Genomic DNA, 20,768 nt, shown 5'->3' with positions numbered 1-20,768 from the left:
TTAACCGGTCCAGAAAGAGTATTTAACAATGCACTGAGGCAAATCAAAGGCAAATTAATTTAAATAGGCCTGACAATTGAGGGAAGTGTATAATGGCCTGTTCCTCCAAAAGCTGCTGTGAAATTATCCCTCCCATCAGAAATAGGAGCGCTTCTTTTATTATTGCTGAGCCTTCCAACCCAATGACAGCAGCCAAAGACTGAACTGTGATGGGTTAAACACAGGACTAAGCTGCTGATGGGGTCCAAGTGTGTTGAAATAGACAGAAAAGCAGCAATTGTCATGTGTATACGAGGTATGAAAGTGCTGCGTCACAGACAACATAAACCAAGCTCTGTTTCACAGTTTTAATGTTTGCATTCTCATCCACTCAAATGTTGACCTCAATGTATGGCAAGAAATGAAAATACAGTCCATAAATATTTCAATAGCCATTTCCTGGACAGTATTTATATTTGTAGATGGCTCCAAAGATGCTAATAGAGGGTGTGCAGTAGGATGTGAGTGAGTCCCTTAAGAAAAGGTCAAGCGAGGGATCATGTATCAGCATATATCACAGAGCTGATGGAAAATTACTGACCCTGCAGAGGAAAAACAGATATATATGACTGCTATTGTATCAGACAGCTACACAGCACTTACAAGCAGAAGGCCAGACAGGCCATTATTTTAGACAGACAAAATCAAAGACATATCCCTGCTAATGTACAGGATGATGATGTAGAGGTGGAAAAATAAAATCACTCAGAAATGCAGGGCTTTACTTTGGCCTCAGTACATACACAATATATTGTACATATACAATATTCATACAATGACTTTCTTTTACTCTGTGCGTTTGTATAATTGCATCTCTTCATGTGCAATCAACATAATGTGCTATACATATTTATACTCATGCATATACTTATTTACTGTGTTTTTTGGACATTTATGAAGACACTCATCATTACTGGAGTTCTCTGGCAACAAGAATTTGCTTATTTTATATATACATAGTGATAAAAACAAAGACAGTGAAGAAGAAATACTGGACAAATAAGCACAGAATATTATATTTTAAAAGAATATTTTTTTGGCTCGTAACAATGATAAAATATTTGTGGTGCTGTAACAGGCTTTCCGCTCTGCACCTCCAGGGGCAGTGACGACTCGACGGGCCGGTTGGAGAACCGCACGGAGCCGGGCAGTAGAAGAGGCGAAGGGGGCGGAGGAAGCACACGTGTCCCTGCGACAAAACTGCGGGTCCGGACCCGAGGCCCACTTCCACACCGCTCAGGGAGGTGTGGGACACTTCAATCCTCGCCGTCCGACCATCCCGCAAAAACCCCCAAAAATTAAAAATAAAAAAATAAAGAAAGGAAGACGAAGCAGCTTTTATCCACCTCGTCGGCCGCGGTTATCCGTCATTTTCCACCCGGTTCCCAAATAATCCAGCAGCTGTAATTTCTGCTCGTTTTTATTTTTTTATTTATTTTTTTTGTTGTTGTCATTTATTTCCTCCTCCTCCATCTCCGGCTTCCGCGCGCCAGACGTTCACGTGGAGCCCGGGCCGCACCGACAGCCGGCGGGTAAGCAGCTCTCCGGCGAGAAATGGCAAAAATGGCAACCTTGATTTTGGAGGACGGGGCGAGGTTTCGGGGCCAACTCTTCGGAGCCGACGTGTCCGTGTCCGGAGAAGTTGGTGAGTACCTAAATAATTACATTTAGATTTAGTCTTAGAAATTCACACGCGCCACTTTGGCCGTGCCGCCACCGAAAATTCCGCCTGCGCACTTAGCTAAGTTTTGATATATCTTCAGACTATTCGTGTTGTTGTTTATTGATGTTTTGGTGGTTGTTGTTGTTATTTTAAAACATATTTTTGGATGGTTCATATCGCCGTACCCTCCATGTGCCATGACGGTGGTTCGGCGCTTAAACCTGTGACCCCCCCCCCCCCCACACACACACACACACAACCACCACCACCCCGGAGATCAAACTCCATTTCTGTCAATTTAAAAGTTGTTTCTCTTCATACACGTGGCCGAATGAAAGACAATGAAGTAGTGGCGGGGTGTATTGCGTGATTCACATCCGCGTGCCGCGTGCTTCTGCCTGTGAGCAAGGCATCATAGAAGTGATGACATTTTCAGCGGAGTTTGGCGTCAAATGGGATTTGTGGTTCAGTTTTTCCATTTGTATGGAATAATTCATCCCCAGTTTTACTCCAGACTTCCCAGTAAATAGGCTACAATACATTAAAACATCAAATGTTACTAATGGACAATTAACTGGTATTGTCTGATTAAATATTTACACTAGCAAATAATGATAACTTGTACACTCACTTGTTATGTATTGATGGAAAAAGTGGTTTTAGTTGAACAATTATTGAGTATAACTATATTACACATCACATATGTTATAGTCCTGTTGCTGAGCGTGAAACAGACGTGACTGTGTGTGGATCATGTAATGTTCATCCTGAGATGATTATCTTTTTTTATGTGGGGTCAGTGTTTCAGACGGGTATGGTGGGCTACCCTGAGGCGCTGACCGACCCATCCTACCGCTGTCAGTTGCTCACCCTCACTTATCCTTTGGTTGGCAACTATGGGGTGCCAAAGAATGAAGAGGGAGAGTTTGGACTAAGCAAGGTGAGCAACTATTTTATGTCTTTTGGGTATGGACAGCACAAAGCATACATTCTGTGCCAAGATGATTTACAGACTTCTGGGATTCCTGCAGTCAGTCTTATCTTATTATCTTGACAAGATTATATACTTGAGAAGTGCTAGATTTCACTGCCCTGATTATTCTGAGTGGAGAACTAAGAGTGGGATAAAAGAGATTGTCCTAATTCAACCACGTTGGCTTCTGATGTGATGTTTCTTCCATCCCCAATGTTGCAGTATGAGTCATGCTCAACAGAGTGGTGAGCAGAAATGGTCTGATGCCAACATCACACAGTAGTTCTCTCCTCTCTCCTCTTATTTAGTGGTTTGAGTCGTCCAAGATCCACGCTGCTGCTCTGATTATCGGAGAGCTATCTGAGAGTCCCAGTCACTGGAGCTCAGTCAAGTCCCTGGATCTATGGCTCAAAGAGCAAGGCATTCCTGGACTGCAAGGTTAGGAATTAGAATATAGCATACACAGACAATATAATTTATTAAATATTCTGAAGAAATCTATCATAAGATACTTTTTATAATCAAAAGTATGCTTATTATATTATTATTTGATGAACCATTATTTTAACCAAACGATTAATTAGGTCAAATAAACAAGAACAAGTTTATGAAATGATATACAAATCACTCGTTTGTTTGAACAAAACAAAAAAACAAATAGAAGATAATCCGATAACATTATTTTGCTTTGGGACTTATTTTTTGTGATCTTCAGGCATTGACACCCGCTGTCTGACTAAAAAGATCAGAGAGAAGGGCACCATGCTGGGGAAGCTTGTGGTGGACGGGTCTCCTGAGGACAGCATTCCTTTTGATAATCCTGACCAGAGGAACCTGGTCCAGGAAGTCTCCATGAAGGTAACCCACCCTAAATACATCATCGTAACTGACTCACAACAGCACAAATAACTTTCAAGCGGAGAAAATGGAATTTAATGATCATGGTTTGAATAAAAAGAAAAACTGAATGTCAAAAACCCTGTAACTAATGATAAAGAAATAAAACTTTGATATTACACCCCATAATTAAAACGAATAATAGTCCAAGCAAAGAAAGGATTGATTGGATTGTTGTTTTCATAACTTAAGTTAAATATCCTTGTTCTGACATTGGTGGTTGGCCATTTTTCTTTTTCTTTTTTGTTTTCATCCCTTTTTTTCTGTCAACGCTATGGTTATGCTTCCTTTGATTGATTTCAGGAGCCCAGAGTTTACAACCCCAATGGTAACCTGCGAATCATGGCTGTGGACTGTGGGATCAAACACAACCAGATCCGGTGCCTGGCTCAGAGAGGAGCCTGTGTTACTGTTGTACCCTGGGACCACCCATTGGACAGCACAGGTCAGTAACACACTGCTAATGTTAAATATGTGTTAAACCATGATGTGGTAGATCCAGTCCTAAGCACAAACCACTCAGCTGGTTCATTGAGGAACAAAATGTTATTTTACAAGTTAAATGATAGATATTTGTGTTTCCTGTATCAGAAATGTCTTTTAGAACAGCTTTAGATTTAGTTTCTTGCTCTAACATTAAACAATACAAGGAAACAGATGGGGGACTGACTCGCTGACACCTACAATTAATGGGCAGTTTAGTGCAGGACATATTTCCCTTTCTGTTACCTCCGATGCTCCACTATCCAGAGTTCAGGATGGTGAACGCCTGAGAAGCAGACAATTGTGATACATTTCAACATTCAACTTTTTTTTTTTTTCCCCCTCCCCCCCTCGATCATTTCTAGACTTTGATGGTTTGTTCATCAGTAATGGCCCCGGGGATCCTCAGCTGTGTCAGGCCACCATTAACAACGTCAGAAAGGTGATCAGCGTGGATCGCCCTAAACCACTTTTTGGTATCTGCCTTGGACACCAGCTGCTCTCTTTGGTCATTGGAGCAAAAACCTACAAGATGAAGTCAGTACCTTGTATACTACAATATTATTATTATCATATTTACATTAAAACAGCTGCATACATTAAGCTATAGGAAAAAAACTTCTGAAATCATAATTTTTCATTACGATAAGTGATTTGAAGCTTACTGTCCACTTGCACCCATGTTTCAGAGCAGGATAAAGACAGTTAGTTCCCCCAGAGACCTGTGCCAGGAAACGTCATCAAAAGTCCGTAGATACAGAGACATTCACACCCACACTCTTTCTTTTGGGAGAGCTTTGATAGGAAATGCAGATTCTGCTGTTCTCAGCAGTCTGGCTTTCTCCTGTATGGGTGCAGAGTGCCGCTCTGACTGGTCGTGTTATGAAAAAGACAAAACAAACAAGCCAGTGCATAAGATGGGGCACTCTGCCCTCACTACAGAGCGCCGCTGGGGTCAGAGAGTTTTCATTCCCCTGAGAGTCCACTGACAGTTGCTTTATCAGGCGGAGTGTGAAGGTCAGGATGGGCTGGGAATGTTCCCATTAGCCTCCAGGAATTTTGTTGCCACCTGGACAGACAACAGCACCAAGTTAAAGTGAGTTAATGGGAACATTCCTTGGCCATCCTGACCTTCAGACACAACAAGAAGTCTCTTCTGATGCCAACATGTCAAAATGAGCCATGGCGCCGTGGTAACTTAAGTATGTGATTTCATATTTTCAGGTACGGTAACCGTGGCCACAACCAGCCCTGTATACACAATGGAACAGGGCGCTGCTTCATCACCAGTCAAAACCACGGGTTTGCTGTTGACCCCAAGACCCTGCCACAAGACTGGGACGTTCTCTTCACCAACGCCAATGATCAGACCAGCGAGGGGATTGTACACAACGCAAAACCCCTGTTCAGGTAGTGTGCTTAGAAACACTGGAAGAGGAGATGATTCACACCAGAAGTGCCAGAATTTGGTGTGACTAAATCCTTGCTCACCCCCCCCCCACCCAGTGTTCAGTTCCACCCAGAGCACATGGCCGGTCCCACAGATCTGGTCAGCTTGTTTGACATCTTCCTTGATACTGTGAGAGACCACAAGGAGGGCAGTGCTACAAAAACAGGTAAAAAAAAAAAGTGTTTTTTAAATCTGTTCTTTCATTTCAGCTTCTTAATCATACCACTTTTCTATCATCACCTTTCTAAGGGGAACTGATGTGTTAGCATTATAATTAAACCATACAAAGGATTTTAAAGGCTTGCATTTATTTGCAAATTGTTGATGTTTGGGCATTTTTAGCCTCAACAGTTGAACACACTTCAGTGTAATATTTGATTTTTTTTTTTTTTTTTTTTTTTTTCTCTCTTCCCACTCCGCAGTGAAGCAGCGTCTTTTGGAGCATCTCACCTTCCCTGGGACCATGAAGCCAGAAGATGTAGTTCGACCCAAGAAGGTTCTGATCCTGGGCTCTGGAGGACTGTCCATCGGCCAGGCTGGAGAGTTTGACTACTCAGGCTCTCAGGTCTGTGAAAGAGAACTTCTTTTATCAGAGTACTGCAGCTGTTCTGATTAGTATGAGAGTTGGAGAACACAAATCCATAAAGGAGACAAAAATAAGCTTAAGCTGCAGGAAAATGAGCGAGGATAAATCAATGATGATAATGTTACTGTTTGGCTAAGTCAGCCAGTATTGCGCCTGATCTTCTTTTGTTCTGTATTCCAGGCTATCAAGGCTTTGAAAGAAGAGAACATCCAGACTGTGCTGATCAACCCCAACATTGCCACTGTCCAGACGTCCAAAGGCCTGGCTGATAAAGTCTATTTCCTGCCCATCACTCCGGAGTATGTCACCCAGGTACAAATTCTATTTGCTGAAGTCTTTAATTGACACAGTGTGTTTATTGATGTGGAAAGCCAAAGTTTTTTAGATGCCTGGCTGGGATCAAAATGTTGTGTACTTTTGGTTTGGGGTAGTTAGTGTTTCAACTACCCCAAACTCACAGCCAATAATCCGAACATAGCATTTCAATCTGAACATATTTAAATTCATGTGGTATGAATTCTTCCTGTCTGTTTTTGCTGCAGGTGATAAAAAATGAGCGCCCAGACGGCGTTCTGCTGACCTTTGGTGGTCAGACGGCCTTGAACTGTGGCGTGGAGTTGACCAAGCTTGGTGTCCTGGAGAAATATAAGGTTAAGGTTCTGGGAACACCAGTAGCCTCCATTGAGATGACCGAGGACAGGAAGATCTTTGTGGAAAAAATGGAGGAGATCAATGAGCATGTGGCTCCCAGTGAAGCTGCCCTGTCTGTGGAGCAGGTGAGGAGAAATATATCAAACCCAAAATCTTCACCTACATTCCACCAAAACACGGCTCCTGTTTATTTGTTTTATCCAACTTCTGTGTCTAAATTGTACAAATTTACCTTCTTCTTTTTCCTTTGCTAGGCAGTAGCAGCTGCTGAACGTCTAGGCTATCCTGTCCTGGTCCGTTCAGCGTTTGCTCTCGGTGGCCTGGGATCTGGCTTCGCCAACAACAAAGAGGAGCTAACTGCTCTGGTGACGTCAGCCTTTGCACACACCTCTCAGGTGCTGGTCGACAAATCCCTCAAGGGTTGGAAGGAGATTGAGTATGAGGTGGTCCGTGATGCTTACGACAACTGTGTCACCGTGAGTAAATAAAACAAAAGATAAATAATCTATTTACGATAAGTCTAACATTAACGCTATTGTTGCCACTGTGTACACTGCCTTACATTGTATGTAGCTTAGGTGTCATTTGATAGTTGACAGGTGGTCATTCATCTTTCTTGTTTAGGTGTGTAATATGGAAAATATTGACCCTCTGGGCATCCATACTGGGGAGTCCATTGTGGTGGCGCCCAGTCAGACGCTCAATGATCATGAGTACAACATGCTGAGGAACACGGCCATCAAAGTCATCAGGCACCTTGGCATCGTGGGAGAGTGTAACATCCAGTATGCTCTCAGCCCTGAATCAGAGCAGGTACATATGAAGATTAACACACACATACACAAAGGTTAAGTCTTGGGATTGGGAACAAATGCACTCTCACACATAGTTTTGTGACAACCTGTGTATGTGCTGATTTTGCAGTACTACATCATTGAGGTGAACGCCCGTCTGTCGCGAAGCTCGGCTCTGGCCAGCAAGGCTACCGGTTACCCTCTGGCCTACGTGGCAGCTAAACTTGGCCTAGGGATCCCTCTGCCACAGCTCAAGTATGTCACCATAGATCATCAAAAATAAATATGTGGAGAACAGTATTGTCTGTGATCTAGTGAGCGGCATGTTCTGAGCTTTATTTAGCCTGTGGTTAGTCTTATGTCTGTAATGTTTAAGCCAATAATGCAGTAAAGACTGTTTAGAAAACTCTGATCAGGACAAGCATTTTGTCACACTTTATTTTTGTCTTTTTTAAACTGTTAAAACTCACTCAGAAATCTGTGATTGTACTTTCTGTAGGAACTCTGTAACCAACTCAACAACAGCAAACTTTGAGCCCAGTTTGGACTACTGTGTGGTAAAAGTACCCCGCTGGGATCTCAGCAAGTTCCTCAGGGTGTCCACAAAGATTGGCAGCTCGATGAAGAGCGTTGGTAAGATGGAAGAGATTGGACGTAACAGAAGTGTCTCATTATTGCTGAAGAGCATGCTTGCATACTAAAAAAAAAGAAAAAGAAACAAGCATTTGATTAAATCTTTTCGTTCACACGTAATGCTGCTTTTTTATAAATATGAGTCAGTCAGGGAGTTAAATGCTGGTGCAGCAAGAGTTTTTTTTTTTTTTTGTTTGTTTGTTTTTTTTTGTTTTTTTTACAGTCTACAAAGCATGGATCACTGAAACAGCACAGTGAGCTCAGCTCTGAAGATTAGTCATCTGTTATTATGATAGACATCTCAATATTGTCCCTTACAGGTGAGGTGATGGCTATCGGCCGTAGCTTTGAGGAAGCTTTCCAGAAAGCTCTTAGGATGGTGGATGAGAATTGTGTTGGCTTTGACCACACTATTAAGCCTGTCTCTGAAAAGGTAAAAACCTGTAACTGTTAAATGTTTCTTCTGTTGATACCTGCAGAGTTACTGTGGCCAGTTGTTCAGTATCTATTATTTACGTAGCATCAAATTGCCCTTTCAGTCACCACAAGGTAAGTTGAGGTGAAGGCTGTCTATGAAGAGGCCTTTTTTTTTTTTTTAAAGTTTTTGTTTCTTTGTATGTTTTGTTAATATTGCATTTTGAAGAAAATTTTATTTGACTATTTTCTGTCCACACCTGAAAGCTAAAACTGCAAAATAAAAATAGTCACATTGTGTCAGTTTTAATTTCTGAGCTCTACATTACCTGAAAAATAGTTTCTTCCTACTGGTATGTAGGGAAAGCCCACAATGAATCACAAAATCAAGTGTGCCAGCTAAAGTGCTGATGTGTGATCAGCAAACTGTCATTATAATAAAACTTCAATAATACAACTTTAGTTTAAGAAACTTTACTTTATTAAAGCAAGATTAGAAGCAGAATGCGATAGATGATAAACATTAAATTTTATTATTTTAATTTATATATGAATAGCTTTTAGACTTATTTTACTTTTATCTGTCAAATAAAATAATTTATCTGTGTTAAATGCATTTTTGCCTTTTTTTTGCCCCCTTTTTCTTTTTTTTTTTTTTTTAACCAGGAGCTGCAGACACCCACAGACAAGCGTATCTTTGTGTTGGCTGCGGCGTTCAAAGCCGGTTACACGGTGGACCAGCTGTACGAGCTCACAAAGATTGACCGCTGGTTCCTGCATAAGATGAAAAACATAGCTGACCATGAGCGTCTCCTGGAATCGTACAACCAGGTTAGGTCAAGGAAGGATCAAGGTCCATAGCCTGGCGGGGAAAGAAATGACCAGTTTTTCTCAGTAACAGTTTGTGTCAACGTTCTTCCAGGACGAGAGCACCATGCCTCCAGAGGTGATGCGGAAGGCCAAGCAGCTGGGCTTTTCAGACAAGCAGATAGCACTGGCTATCCAGAGGTGGGTTGGGAAGTCAATAATAACCTCTGTATCAATACATCTGTACTTTGTATGATTAGATGGAACAAGAACTCATTGAGACAAATCTGTGTTTTCTTCCTGCAGCACCGAGCTGGCGGTGAGAAAGCTGCGACACGACTGGGCCATCCTGCCTGTGGTGAAGCAGATCGACACTGTGGCGGCTGAATGGCCCGCCTACACCAACTACCTGTACATGACCTACCACGGCACAGAGAACGATCTGGCCTTCAAGGACCAGCACGTCATGGTGATCGGCTCCGGTGTGTATCGCATTGGCAGCAGCGTGGAGTTTGATTGGTGTGCAGTTGGGTGCATCACAGAGCTCAGGAAAGTAAGTCCTCTTCCTGATTCGTCTTCAACTTTTTCTTTGCTGAATTAGGAGCTGTGGGACGTAATGGCTGAAACGGATGTCAATGCATGTAATTTATTAAATGATTAAAAAATTATGTTCAAGCTGGTTAATATTGATCAATCATGTTTTCCCATTTATTTCAGATGGGTTATAAGACCATCATGGTGAACTACAACCCTGAAACCGTCAGCACAGACTACGACATGTGTGACCGTCTCTACTTTGATGAAATCTCTTTTGAGGTGAGCAGCATTGAGCTTTTTTTATATTTAAGAAACAGGATGCGAGATTGAAGACTAACTTGATAGAACTCAATTAATAAGAAAGAAGAAACAAACAACTATTGAATTAAAGACTATGATCACAAAAGACTTTGATCACAAAAAAGATGAACTATCAACTTTGTATAAAAAAAAAAAATGGCTGTCAAATACCAATGAAAGTTTTGTTTTTGGGTTCCCTTTTGACAATTGTAAATTAATAAGCTTCTTGTACCTGTTCCAGGTGGTGATGGACATTTATGAGCGGGAAAACCCAGAAGGAGTGATCCTGTCTATGGGAGGCCAGCTGCCCAATAACATCGCCATGTCGCTGCACCGTCAGCAGTGTCGCATCCTGGGAACGTCTCCAGAGTTCATTGACTGTGCCGAGAACAGGTTCAAGTTTTCCCGAATGCTGGACACCATCGGCATCAGCCAGCCACAGTGGAAGGAGCTCTCTGACACAGAGGTAAACAGATGAGATTTAGGTTGGAATACAGTCTAAAAACTCATCACACTTTTTAGTTTGGAGGCATTTTTCTTTAACTCAGAATGACAAAATGCAGTGTAAATAAAATTTTCATATTTTCCCCATTTCTTTTCCCTCCAGTCTGCTGTGAAGTTTTGTGAGACAGTCGGTTATCCCTGCCTTGTTCGTCCCTCCTATGTTCTCAGTGGAGCAGCCATGAATGTTGCCTACAGCGACAGTGACTTGGTGAAATACCTGAGTAATGCTGTGGCTGTTTCCAAGGAACATCCGGTCGTCATCTCCAAATTCATACAGGAGGCCAAGGTTTGAAATCATGGACTTGTAGTAGTTAACTGCTCTTGGAGCAGCTCAGATCACTTCATTTATAAATGATGATAATGGCAATGGTGAATTTTGTGTATTTAATGGTGATAAGAGTTAAATGCATGCTTTTCTCTTGCTTTTCAGGAGATAGATGTAGATGCAGTTGCTTGTGAGGGGGTGGTGATGGCCACCGCAGTGTCTGAACATGTGGAGAATGCAGGCGTTCACTCTGGTGATGCCACACTGGTGACGCCACCTCAGGATCTGAATCAGAAAACTATCGACAGGATCAAGATGATCGTCCACGCCATTGGTCAGGAGCTCCAGGTCACTGGACCTTTCAACCTTCAACTAATTGCCAAGGTGAGAAACCTTTTGGACTTTCATCCACATCAGTTTGAGTTGGGTGTGATTTGAAATATCGTGGCTGTTGATGTGATGTAACAGGAGGTCTGTTTTTATAACAGGATGACCAACTGAAAGTGATTGAGTGCAACGTCCGAGTGTCTCGATCCTTCCCATTTGTGTCCAAGACGCTGGGTGTGGACCTTGTTGCCCTGGCAACGCAGGCCATCATGAGAGAGGACGTGGAGCCTGTGGGTCTAATGAGAGGAAAGGGGGTTGTGGGAGTGAAGGTAACCGAAATCATAGCCCTTTAGGCCTTTTATAGCTAGCAAGACCTGTGGTACTCCAGTTTGAGTCTTTCCACTAACTATAAGCAACATGCACATCAGGTTCCTCAGTTTTCATTCTCTCGGCTGGCTGGAGCTGATGTGGTGCTCGGCGTGGAGATGACCAGCACCGGAGAGGTTGCCTGTTTTGGGGAAAACAGATATGAAGCTTACCTCAAAGCCATGCTCTCCACGGGCTTCAAGATCCCCAAGAAGAATATTCTGCTCTCCATTGGCAGCTATAAGGTATAAATTACAGAAAATGTTCTTGTCTTCAAAATGTCTTAATTATTTGCCACAAAAAAAACAAGGAGTCACCTTAAGAATGAGAGGCAGCCAGCTTTTTTCAGTTTTAAATTGAGCTCTTTAAGTTGAATATTAGCTGGATTATTTTTGGACCAACGTGTGTGTGTGTGTGTTCGTTTGCAGAACAAAAATGAGCTGCTGCCCACTGTCCAAACTCTGGAGACTCTAGGTTACGACCTGTATGCCAGTCTGGGCACTGCTGATTACTACACAGAGCACGGAGTCAAGGTAACAGGAAACATGATTCTCAAAACTTTATGGACGTGGGTTTATTTAAGGTTTAAATATTTAGCCCTTAGTCTCTTGTGTTAAGCATCAACATTTCCTGCCTGATCTAATACCTCTTCCAGGTGACAGCAGTGGATTGGCCATTTGAAGAGGAGGATGACAGTGAGTGTCCCACTAAGGAGAAACAGCGCAGCATCATGAACTACCTGGAGGAGAACCACTTTGACCTGGTCGTCAACCTCTCCATGAGGAACAGCGGAGGTCGCCGACTCTCCTCCTTTGTCACCAAAGGCTACAGGACGAGGCGCATGGCCATCGACTACTCTGTGCCGCTCATCATCGATATCAAGTGCACAAAACTCTTTGTTCAGGTAAGACGTCTCGTCCCTTAAATTACATTTTTTTTGCTTTTCAAACTTGCGGTACAATGTTTGAAATAGTGACCTTCAGTTGGAGGGGAACATAAATGAAGTACACTGGGGTGTTGCAGGCTCTACATCAGATCGGTAGCAGTCCGCCAGTAAAAACTCACATTGACAGCATGACCTCCCAGAAGCTGGTCCGTCTCCCTGGTGAGTCACTGCAACCAGCCGAGGCCACTTGGTTAAATTGTGTTACTCCTCTCTGCCTGATAGTAAATGGTGGGAGGACTTTTTCTCCGCTGTTGGTTTCATCTTTTAGACTAAGTGATCATTTGTCATAGGGGAATTAATGAGACAACACATCTGTGAGATAATTCTTCAACTTTTCACACTGTTGACTAGCTTGTATCCTGAGTATGATGAAAACCAGGAAGAGGCCTGAATGTAAATCTATATTGAAATATTATCTTCAGGCCTGATCGATGTGCATGTTCATCTACGGGAGCCTGGTGCCACACACAAAGAGGACTTCTCCTCTGGTACGGCAGCTGCTCTGGCAGGAGGAGTGACGATGGTGTGTGCGATGCCCAACACTTCCCCAGCCATCACTGATGCCAATACTCTGGCGATGGTACAGAAGGTGTGTCCACATTTCTATTTATCATTTCTGTTCATTAAATTGTGTCTCATTTCTCTAATCACAATGACAATTAAGTGTTGGTGCTCTTGTCTTAGTAGGTCAACACAAATGCCTCACAAAATGTCCCCTACTGTATTTTACATGTATGTGATAGATGTATTTTGTGTGGCTGTCGCCATCAGTTGGCCAAAATGGGCTGTAGGTGTGACTACGCTCTGTATCTGGGCGCTGCTTCAGACAACGCTGCTGTCCTGCCATCCATCGCCAGCCAGGCCGCTGGTCTGAAGATGTACCTGAATGACACATACTCCACACTCAAGATGGACAATGTCTCTCTCTGGATGGAGGTAGGCTGAATCGCAGAACAAGTATTTACATTATTTTAATTAAGAATCTCTCTGGACAAAATGTTATTGGCTTGAAGGCTGGAGGAGAGAATGATGAGTGGAGTCTGGGAAATTGCAGTCAACATCTAGTGGCCCTGAGTGGGACTGCATCTGAATGCACTTCACCTGCTTCTGTATTAGGAGCAGCTGGAGGCTTGTCTTATTTTCACACCCCGTGGACTAATCTGATCGTCTGGTTCTGTTTAAAGCATTTTGAGAAGTGGCCCAAGCAGATGCCAATCGTGGCTCATGCTGAGAAACAAACGGTGGCTGCAATTCTGATGGTGGCTCAGCTCTACCAGAGACCAGTTCACATCTGCCACGTGGCCAAGAAGGAGGAGGTGAAAGGCTGTTTTTCTTTTTTTTGTATGTGTGTTTATTTGTTATTCAAAATCAAATTTTACAGACAGCAAAAATGACTTAAAACACAACCGGTACAAAGAGCACATAGAACAACTAAAAAGAAAAAAATTGTTGATTTCTAAAACTTGAAGTTTATTATTAGCTGTTCTTGTACATGCACCGTACCTGTCGTGGAGAAGAACACATCTTTACTTCATTCATAGTGGATCTCAGGAATGTTAAAATTTCTTGCCTCTTTCAGATCCTGATCATTCGTGCCGCCAAGCAAAAGGGCATCCAGGTCACATGTGAGGTCGCGCCTCATCACCTCTTCCTGTGTGAGGAGAATGTGCCTGACATTGGCAATGGATGGGCACAGGTCCGGCCCATGCTGGGCACCCATGAGGACATGGAGGCTCTCTGGGAAAACATGGACATCATCGACTGCTTTGCCACAGACCATGGTGAGTCCTTTCTATGTTTCAGCAGTTAATCACAAAATAAGTTGACATGTCGATCCTTTAGCTGAAGTGAAGGTTAAATTGTGGTGTCATTTTCTCTTTGTGTTGGATCTGGTATTGTCAGTTGTGTAAAATTGTGTTCATTATGTTGTTAGCACCTCACTCTGTTGAGGAGAAGATGAGTGACTTCCCTCCTCCAGGTTACCCTGGCCTGGAAACGATGCTGCCGCTGCTGCTCACTGCCGTCAGTGATGGCCGTCTGACTCTGGATGACATAATCAGACGTCTCTACGACAACCCACGCAAGATCTTCAACTTGCCCATCCAGGAAAACACCTATGTGGAGGTAAAAGCAAACACCTAGGACTATTTATGGAACTGAATTCTTAGATTGGCATAGATAAATCCCTTCAGACTTAAATTTTGGTCACTTGGGGACTGTCTCTTTGCTGACAGGTGGACTTAGAGCAGGAGTGGGTTATTCCTCAGGCCATGCAGTTCACCAAGTCCAAATGGACACCTTTCCAAGGTCTCAAGGTGAAGGGTAAAGTCCGCCGTGTGGTTCTACGTGGAGAGGTGGCATATATCGATGGACAGGTGAGCAATAATACACACAGATTCACAGTCACGTCGTTCTGTCTAATCGAAAAGATTTTCGCCCTTTTTTTGGTGTCCATATTACTAATAATATTGATAATATGTCTCTGTCTTAGTTATTGGTTCCGCCAGGTTATGGTGAAGATGTGAAGACGTGGCCAGCTGCTTCTATTCCTCCTGAGCCCGTTAAAGAAGGCCCCGTGGTAATGAAAGTCACTAAAGTAGTATAGACCAACACCGGGCTTAAGCCTGAGACTGTACATGACTGTTGTATCCCCTGTGCTCATCTGCTGTTGTATAAATTTAGTCTAAACTTGTGTTTTTACTTCACTTCCTGCGGTTCAGACTCCAGAGCACTCCCGTCCCACTCCTCCTCGTGAGGGCCTTGTCCGGACTCGAGCACCAAGCCCGCGGCGTGGCCCAGGAGAGGGACGCTACCTGCTGCCGCCCCGCACCCACCGCTCATCTGATCCTGGACTGCCACCAGGTACTACAACTCCCATAATGCTACATGACATCCTCCATTCATTCATGTCTAAGTGTCTTAGACGTTAATTTAGTACTTGAAAGTTTTCTGTGTTTAAGTACTTGGCATTTTTTTTTATTCTGCCCACTGTAGAGATGGTCATGCTCCCTCCCACCGGAGCCGGCGACGCTTACAGCCACCCTCCTCCATTGTCCAGGCTGCTGTCCCCTCAGTCAGGACCAGGTCAGATACCTGTGTCTCACTTCCAGACATCTCCCCTGCTGCACCCACTGATTGGCCAGCACATCCTGTCTGTCAGGCAGTTCAGCAAAGAACAGGTGACTTTAGTGGATATGAGATAAGATTCGCCAACTATTATTATTAATTAACAAAATAATGGTGTCTATGCAAGTTGTCTTTCAGCTCATGTGTTGTCTTTGTTTCAGATTTCCCACCTTTTCAATGTTGCCCACAATCTGCGTTTAATGGTTCAGAAGGAGCGACCCCTGGAAGTACTGAAGGTACAGCATCGTCAGAAAAGCCTTCCTCTTGTTGTTTCTCTTTAAGTTACAAACACACAGACTAGATAAACCTTTGCATGTCCTCAGAAGTATGTTCAGTCTGGTAAGTAGCCTCTTATTTCTTACTGCCTAGGGCAAGGTGATGGCGTCAATGTTCTACGAGGTCAGCACTCGTACCAGCAGCTCCTTTGCTGCAGCCATGCAGCGTCTGGGCGGCTCAGTCGTCCACTTCTGCGAATCCACCTCATCCACACAAAAAGGAGAATCGCTGGCCGACTCTGTTCAGACCATGAGCTGCTACGCTGACGTACTCGTGCTGCGACATCCAACACCTGGAGCTGTTGAGGTGGGTTTTGGGCTGAACTTGGACAAACATGCTCAGGCTCTTCAGGATTTTTAATTTTAATGTTTCTACTGCTGGTTTTAGAATGCATCCCGTCATTGCCGCAAGCCCGTGATCAACGCAGGAGACGGTGTGGGTGAACATCCAACCCAGGCCCTGCTGGATGTCTTCACCATCAGAGAGGAGCTGGGGACGGTCAACGGCATGACGGTGAGTGCCAGAAAAGATGGTTGTGGACAGATAAATGTTAATCCTTGAATCCTCAGACATTTTAACCTCCTACAAGTCTGTATAGAAAATAATTTAATTAAAAAAATTATTTTTTCCATCAGATAACAATGGTTGGTGATCTGAAACACGGCCGCACAGTCCATTCCCTTGCCAAACTGCTGACCCAGTACCGCATCACCCTGCGCTACGTGGCTCCCAAAAACCTTCACATGCCAGCAGACATTATCAACTATGTGGCCTCAAAGGGCATCAAACAGGTAAGGACACTAAATGCACAGAAAGATTCAGCATAATGACAGATGTTACAATAAGATATCTGGTTTGCTTAAAGTTTAAACATGCTTTTCAGTAATGTTCCCTGAAAGATGTTTTCTGAGTGGGACAAAAGATGTAGCTGACCTAGAATAAAAGAGATGGTGCCTTCTTAACTGTTTGCAGGAGGAGTTTGAAAGTATTGAAGAAGCTCTGCCTGAGACTGACGTCCTCTACATGACCAGGATCCAGAAGGAGAGATTTGCATCTGAGGAGGAGTACAAGGCCGTAAGTCAGCTGTTTGTACTTGGTCTCTTTGGATTACGCTCAACAAATAGTGTTTGGACATCTTTAAAGTAAATCATGCCTTTTAAATTAGATTTTTTTTTTTAGCAGTTTAATGAAGACTTTAATGATCTAATTTAATTGTAAATCACATTTTGGGTTATACTAGGTTAGAAATGTATGCTGTGTTTTCTGAAGGTTATGACTCTTCCTCTCAGCTGTGTGATTCTTTTTTTTTTTTGTTGTTTTTTTTCCTCACTTAGTGTTTTGGTCAGTTCATCCTCACTCCACACATCATGACAGTCGCAAAAAAGAAGATGGTGGTGATGCATCCACTGCCCAGAGTCAATGAAATCAGGTAAGGCCCTTTCAGCACCATTACACTTTCTCAGTAAAATGTCCGCTCCTTTTGAGGAAGCAGCTTGTCTCCAGCTCATCCTTTTGTTTTTGAATATATTTTTCTTCTTGGGGTCTCATAATGTCCCAAAGCAAATCTTATTTGTCAGACCAGTGCAGCAATATGACGATTCTGGTGGTTTGCAAGAGCTGTACTGATTAGATTACATTCAACTAAGCACTTGACTGCACCAGGTTTGAGAGGTCTTAATATGTTTTGCAGCTGGAAATTCGTCTCATTGTTTTGGAACTGTAGGTTCTCTTGCTCATACATGATCCCTGTGTGTAAAACCTGGTAATGTAAATTTGTGCTGGGCTAAAACGAAGACATTTCTCTACCAACCTAATCTGCATGTTAGAAAACGATAATTATCATGTCCAATGTTTCTCCAGGATGACATTGAAATTTTTGATTTGTTTGTTTTGTTTATGACAGTTGTTATTAATGCACTTTAATGCCTGCCTGGACTACAGTAATATTTATGACAGCTGCTACAGGTGATCTTAGATTATTTAGTTTGATGTGCTTTTAATGTGTCTGTATGTTTCTGTGTTGTTAAACAAATTGCCTTTTTGAGGACCTAAAGTTTTTCTAAGTCAAAAAGTCCAAAGACCCAAAAATGGAATTGGGAAATATTTGGACTTTGGACTTGGTTTCTTTAAAAATTGATGTGAATGATTAAATGTTTTGTCAGTTAGCTAATCAGTTATACATGGAACATGTTGCTTGAAGTAGAAATGTATTTATAAATAAATTTAATATTTTATCTATTATGCCACACCGGGTTATTAGCTAGACATTATATTGCTGTGATCGATTTTCCACATCAGCTAAAATGCTCTATTTCACTTTCTTTTATTTATTTATTTATTTTCCTTCTCATAGTGTGGAGGTGGACACAGACCCAAGAGCAGCATATTTCCGTCAGGCGGAGAACGGCATGTACATCCGAATGGCCCTGCTGGCCACCGTACTGGGAAGATAAATTCATCTGCTGCTGATTTGTAACGCAAATGGTTTAACAGTTGTGAGTAGTATTGATAAAATGTTAGGTACAGGGACTTTGTGTTTGCTCCTGAAATAGAACAACGCAGAGTTCGGTCCTAAAAGGAGTGTTAGGTACTTTTAATAAACATGAAGACTTGCAATTGAGTCTGCTGTATCGTGCTGCAACCTGACGCTACGCTTTTCCAGTTACAAAGGCCACTTTTTCCATTGTTATTTTGGGTGTGTGTCTGTGTGTGTGTGTGTGTGTGTGTTTGTCTTTCATATGTCAGCTTTAAAACTATATGTCCCTAAACCACAAACATTTTCCAAAAAACTTCTTGACAGTTTTAGAACCAACAACAATCTTAGTTTGTTTTTTGCATTAGTTAATAGTTGGTGTTTCTTATTTCTTCCCTTATTTATATAACTTCAAAGGGACCAAAAAATAAGGTAAGAGGGAGAAGTGAGACAATAACTGCCTGCAGCTTGGTTTATTGCAGTTTTCTATTCTACAGGTACAATTTCCTCAGGCAAAGGATCATAAATAAGACCTCCAATAATTATTAAATATTTTTTCAAGGAAAATAAGGGCTATAATAAGCAATACATAACAGCTTTCGGGACCTCTCAGAGTGGCTTACATTTTTTGAGAAAATCAAATGTTAAAGTTTCTTTTTTGTTAGCTCAGTTTCACAGCTCTTTCCCCTGTTTTCTTCATAATAAACAATTGTAACATTTTAACTTTTAAACAGATTTACCTCTTCATTCTCTCCCCTTTAAAGAAGTGCAGAGACTGAATTGACCCAGTGCCTTATACTTCAGTGTCCGCACTGAAATAACCCAATTATCTAATCAATTAAAGTCCTCTCTGGTGTCCTCCCTTTTTATTCTGTCTGTCCGCCGTATGTATATATATCTTGCGCTATGATTGGCTGAGTGGTATCACGTGAACTGACGTACAATGGCTGCTATTGGTCTGAATTTCCTGTGCCGCTAAATAAGAGCCGTAAAGTCTGCAAAAGATGCGCCGGTTAGAATATAAACGTTCCGTTAAAATGTCGGTAACTTTCAATTTATTTTAGTTTTTTCTGACCTTTTCTTGAATGTATGACATAAATTGAAAGAACGTGCCGATAAATGTTCTCTTGTCTGTTTATTTAACGGTTTAAGGGTAATTGTCTCAATTGCTGTGAGAGTTTGTGACCTTTTTTTTTTTCCAATAAAAATTGGAAAATGATAATTTATGTAAGACGTTTTGATGAGTGTTTGTACTGTGTGAATAAATAAAGAAATAACTTGAGTTTTCACCATCGGTGGTTTGATTTGCCCTTCATATCTATCACATGAGACATACTAATACTGTCAGTAAATAACAGCAGCTCCTGGCAAAAATAAATATGTGAAAAGTTTTCTTTGTTTAAGTGGCTTTCCACTTTTACACCATGAGACAATCTGATCATAAGACTGGGAATAAATACTATTTACAGAAAGTCAAAAAAAGTTTAGTTTTTCTGCTGTAACACTTCAGCTGAATCAAGACCAAGGAAGGCTTTCTTGGTGTGAACAGCAAATAAAATTTTAATTGAGTGGCTCATTCGCCCATTATAAATATGCAATACATAAGAAAAATATTATGATTCTCTCATAAGTATGATGCCAGCTGCCAAACAATATGTAAGGTTTATTTACAAATGATTATATGAGCTGGAATACTTACTGCTTGTTTATTTTACATAGTGTCCTGAACCAAACGAGTTTAACGGTAAGAAATCATTTGCAAGTATATTTTTACTCCTTTAACTGCCCAAACTTTTAGAATGAAATTAGATTTTTATCGCAGGATTTTTACTTATCTTGGAGTATATCTAGACTGTAGTATTGGTACTTTTAGTTACTTATTTGAATACTTTTTACACCAATTTATTCTGCTCTTCTGCATAATTAGTTAAATAGTGGAGGTTTTACTACAAATGCTGCATTCAAGAACTGTGTGGAAACTCTAAATTGCATCTAAAGCACAATGATGCACGAATGACGCAGCAGATTTATAAATATTGGGGTGATAGTGAGGTGAAATTGTGATTATTGGATATAAATAAGTGATAAATCAAACTCCTGTGTCACACTGCAGCTGCTGAGACGTTCACGGAACAGGTCGACTTCAGATGTGATTTTTAATTCCACTTATTTATCCCTTATTTTCTGACACCATGTCCACATAGACTGTGTTCCCCTTTCAAATCCTTGAAGTTTGTGGATATTTAAAATTTTTCTCC

General features: G+C 41.9%; 1 protein-coding gene across 2 annotated transcripts; it reads left to right on the top strand.

Moving 5' to 3' along the window:
* Nucleotides 1-1,230: 1,230 nt before the first annotated feature.
* On the top strand, nucleotides 1,231-19,694 carry cad (carbamoyl-phosphate synthetase 2, aspartate transcarbamylase, and dihydroorotase). Of its 2 annotated transcripts, none has more exons than XM_029496340.1 (44): nucleotides 1,231-1,684; nucleotides 2,503-2,642; nucleotides 2,984-3,113; nucleotides 3,391-3,533; nucleotides 3,876-4,017; nucleotides 4,421-4,592; nucleotides 5,280-5,465; nucleotides 5,562-5,671; nucleotides 5,928-6,070; nucleotides 6,272-6,403; nucleotides 6,634-6,867; nucleotides 6,997-7,218; nucleotides 7,367-7,555; nucleotides 7,667-7,791; nucleotides 8,036-8,169; nucleotides 8,490-8,602; nucleotides 9,250-9,414; nucleotides 9,506-9,591; nucleotides 9,697-9,943; nucleotides 10,108-10,206; nucleotides 10,469-10,693; nucleotides 10,835-11,017; nucleotides 11,162-11,380; nucleotides 11,485-11,652; nucleotides 11,752-11,934; nucleotides 12,118-12,222; nucleotides 12,345-12,593; nucleotides 12,713-12,794; nucleotides 13,058-13,224; nucleotides 13,407-13,571; nucleotides 13,820-13,951; nucleotides 14,215-14,416; nucleotides 14,569-14,759; nucleotides 14,870-15,010; nucleotides 15,127-15,213; nucleotides 15,356-15,497; nucleotides 15,630-15,814; nucleotides 15,923-15,997; nucleotides 16,131-16,343; nucleotides 16,425-16,550; nucleotides 16,673-16,828; nucleotides 17,010-17,111; nucleotides 17,372-17,466; nucleotides 18,391-19,694. In XM_029496340.1, the coding sequence occupies exons 1-44, from the start codon at nucleotides 1,594-1,596 to the stop codon at nucleotides 18,488-18,490; spliced, it is 6,696 nt and encodes a 2,231-aa protein (XP_029352200.1). In that variant the 5' UTR covers nucleotides 1,231-1,593; the 3' UTR covers nucleotides 18,491-19,694. The 2 variants fall into 2 exon arrangements, with proteins under 2 accessions (XP_029352200.1, XP_029352201.1); XM_029496341.1 differs by having other exon boundaries at nucleotides 15,127-15,231.
* Nucleotides 19,695-20,768: the final 1,074 nt, after the last annotated feature.

This window comes from Echeneis naucrates, chromosome 24, assembly GCF_900963305.1.
Source record: "Echeneis naucrates chromosome 24, fEcheNa1.1, whole genome shotgun sequence".
In the NCBI taxonomy this organism is placed as follows: domain Eukaryota; kingdom Metazoa; phylum Chordata; class Actinopteri; order Carangiformes; family Echeneidae; genus Echeneis; species Echeneis naucrates.
The sequence above is the reverse complement of the archived record's forward strand: the minus strand, read 5'-3'. Positions and strand labels throughout refer to the sequence as shown.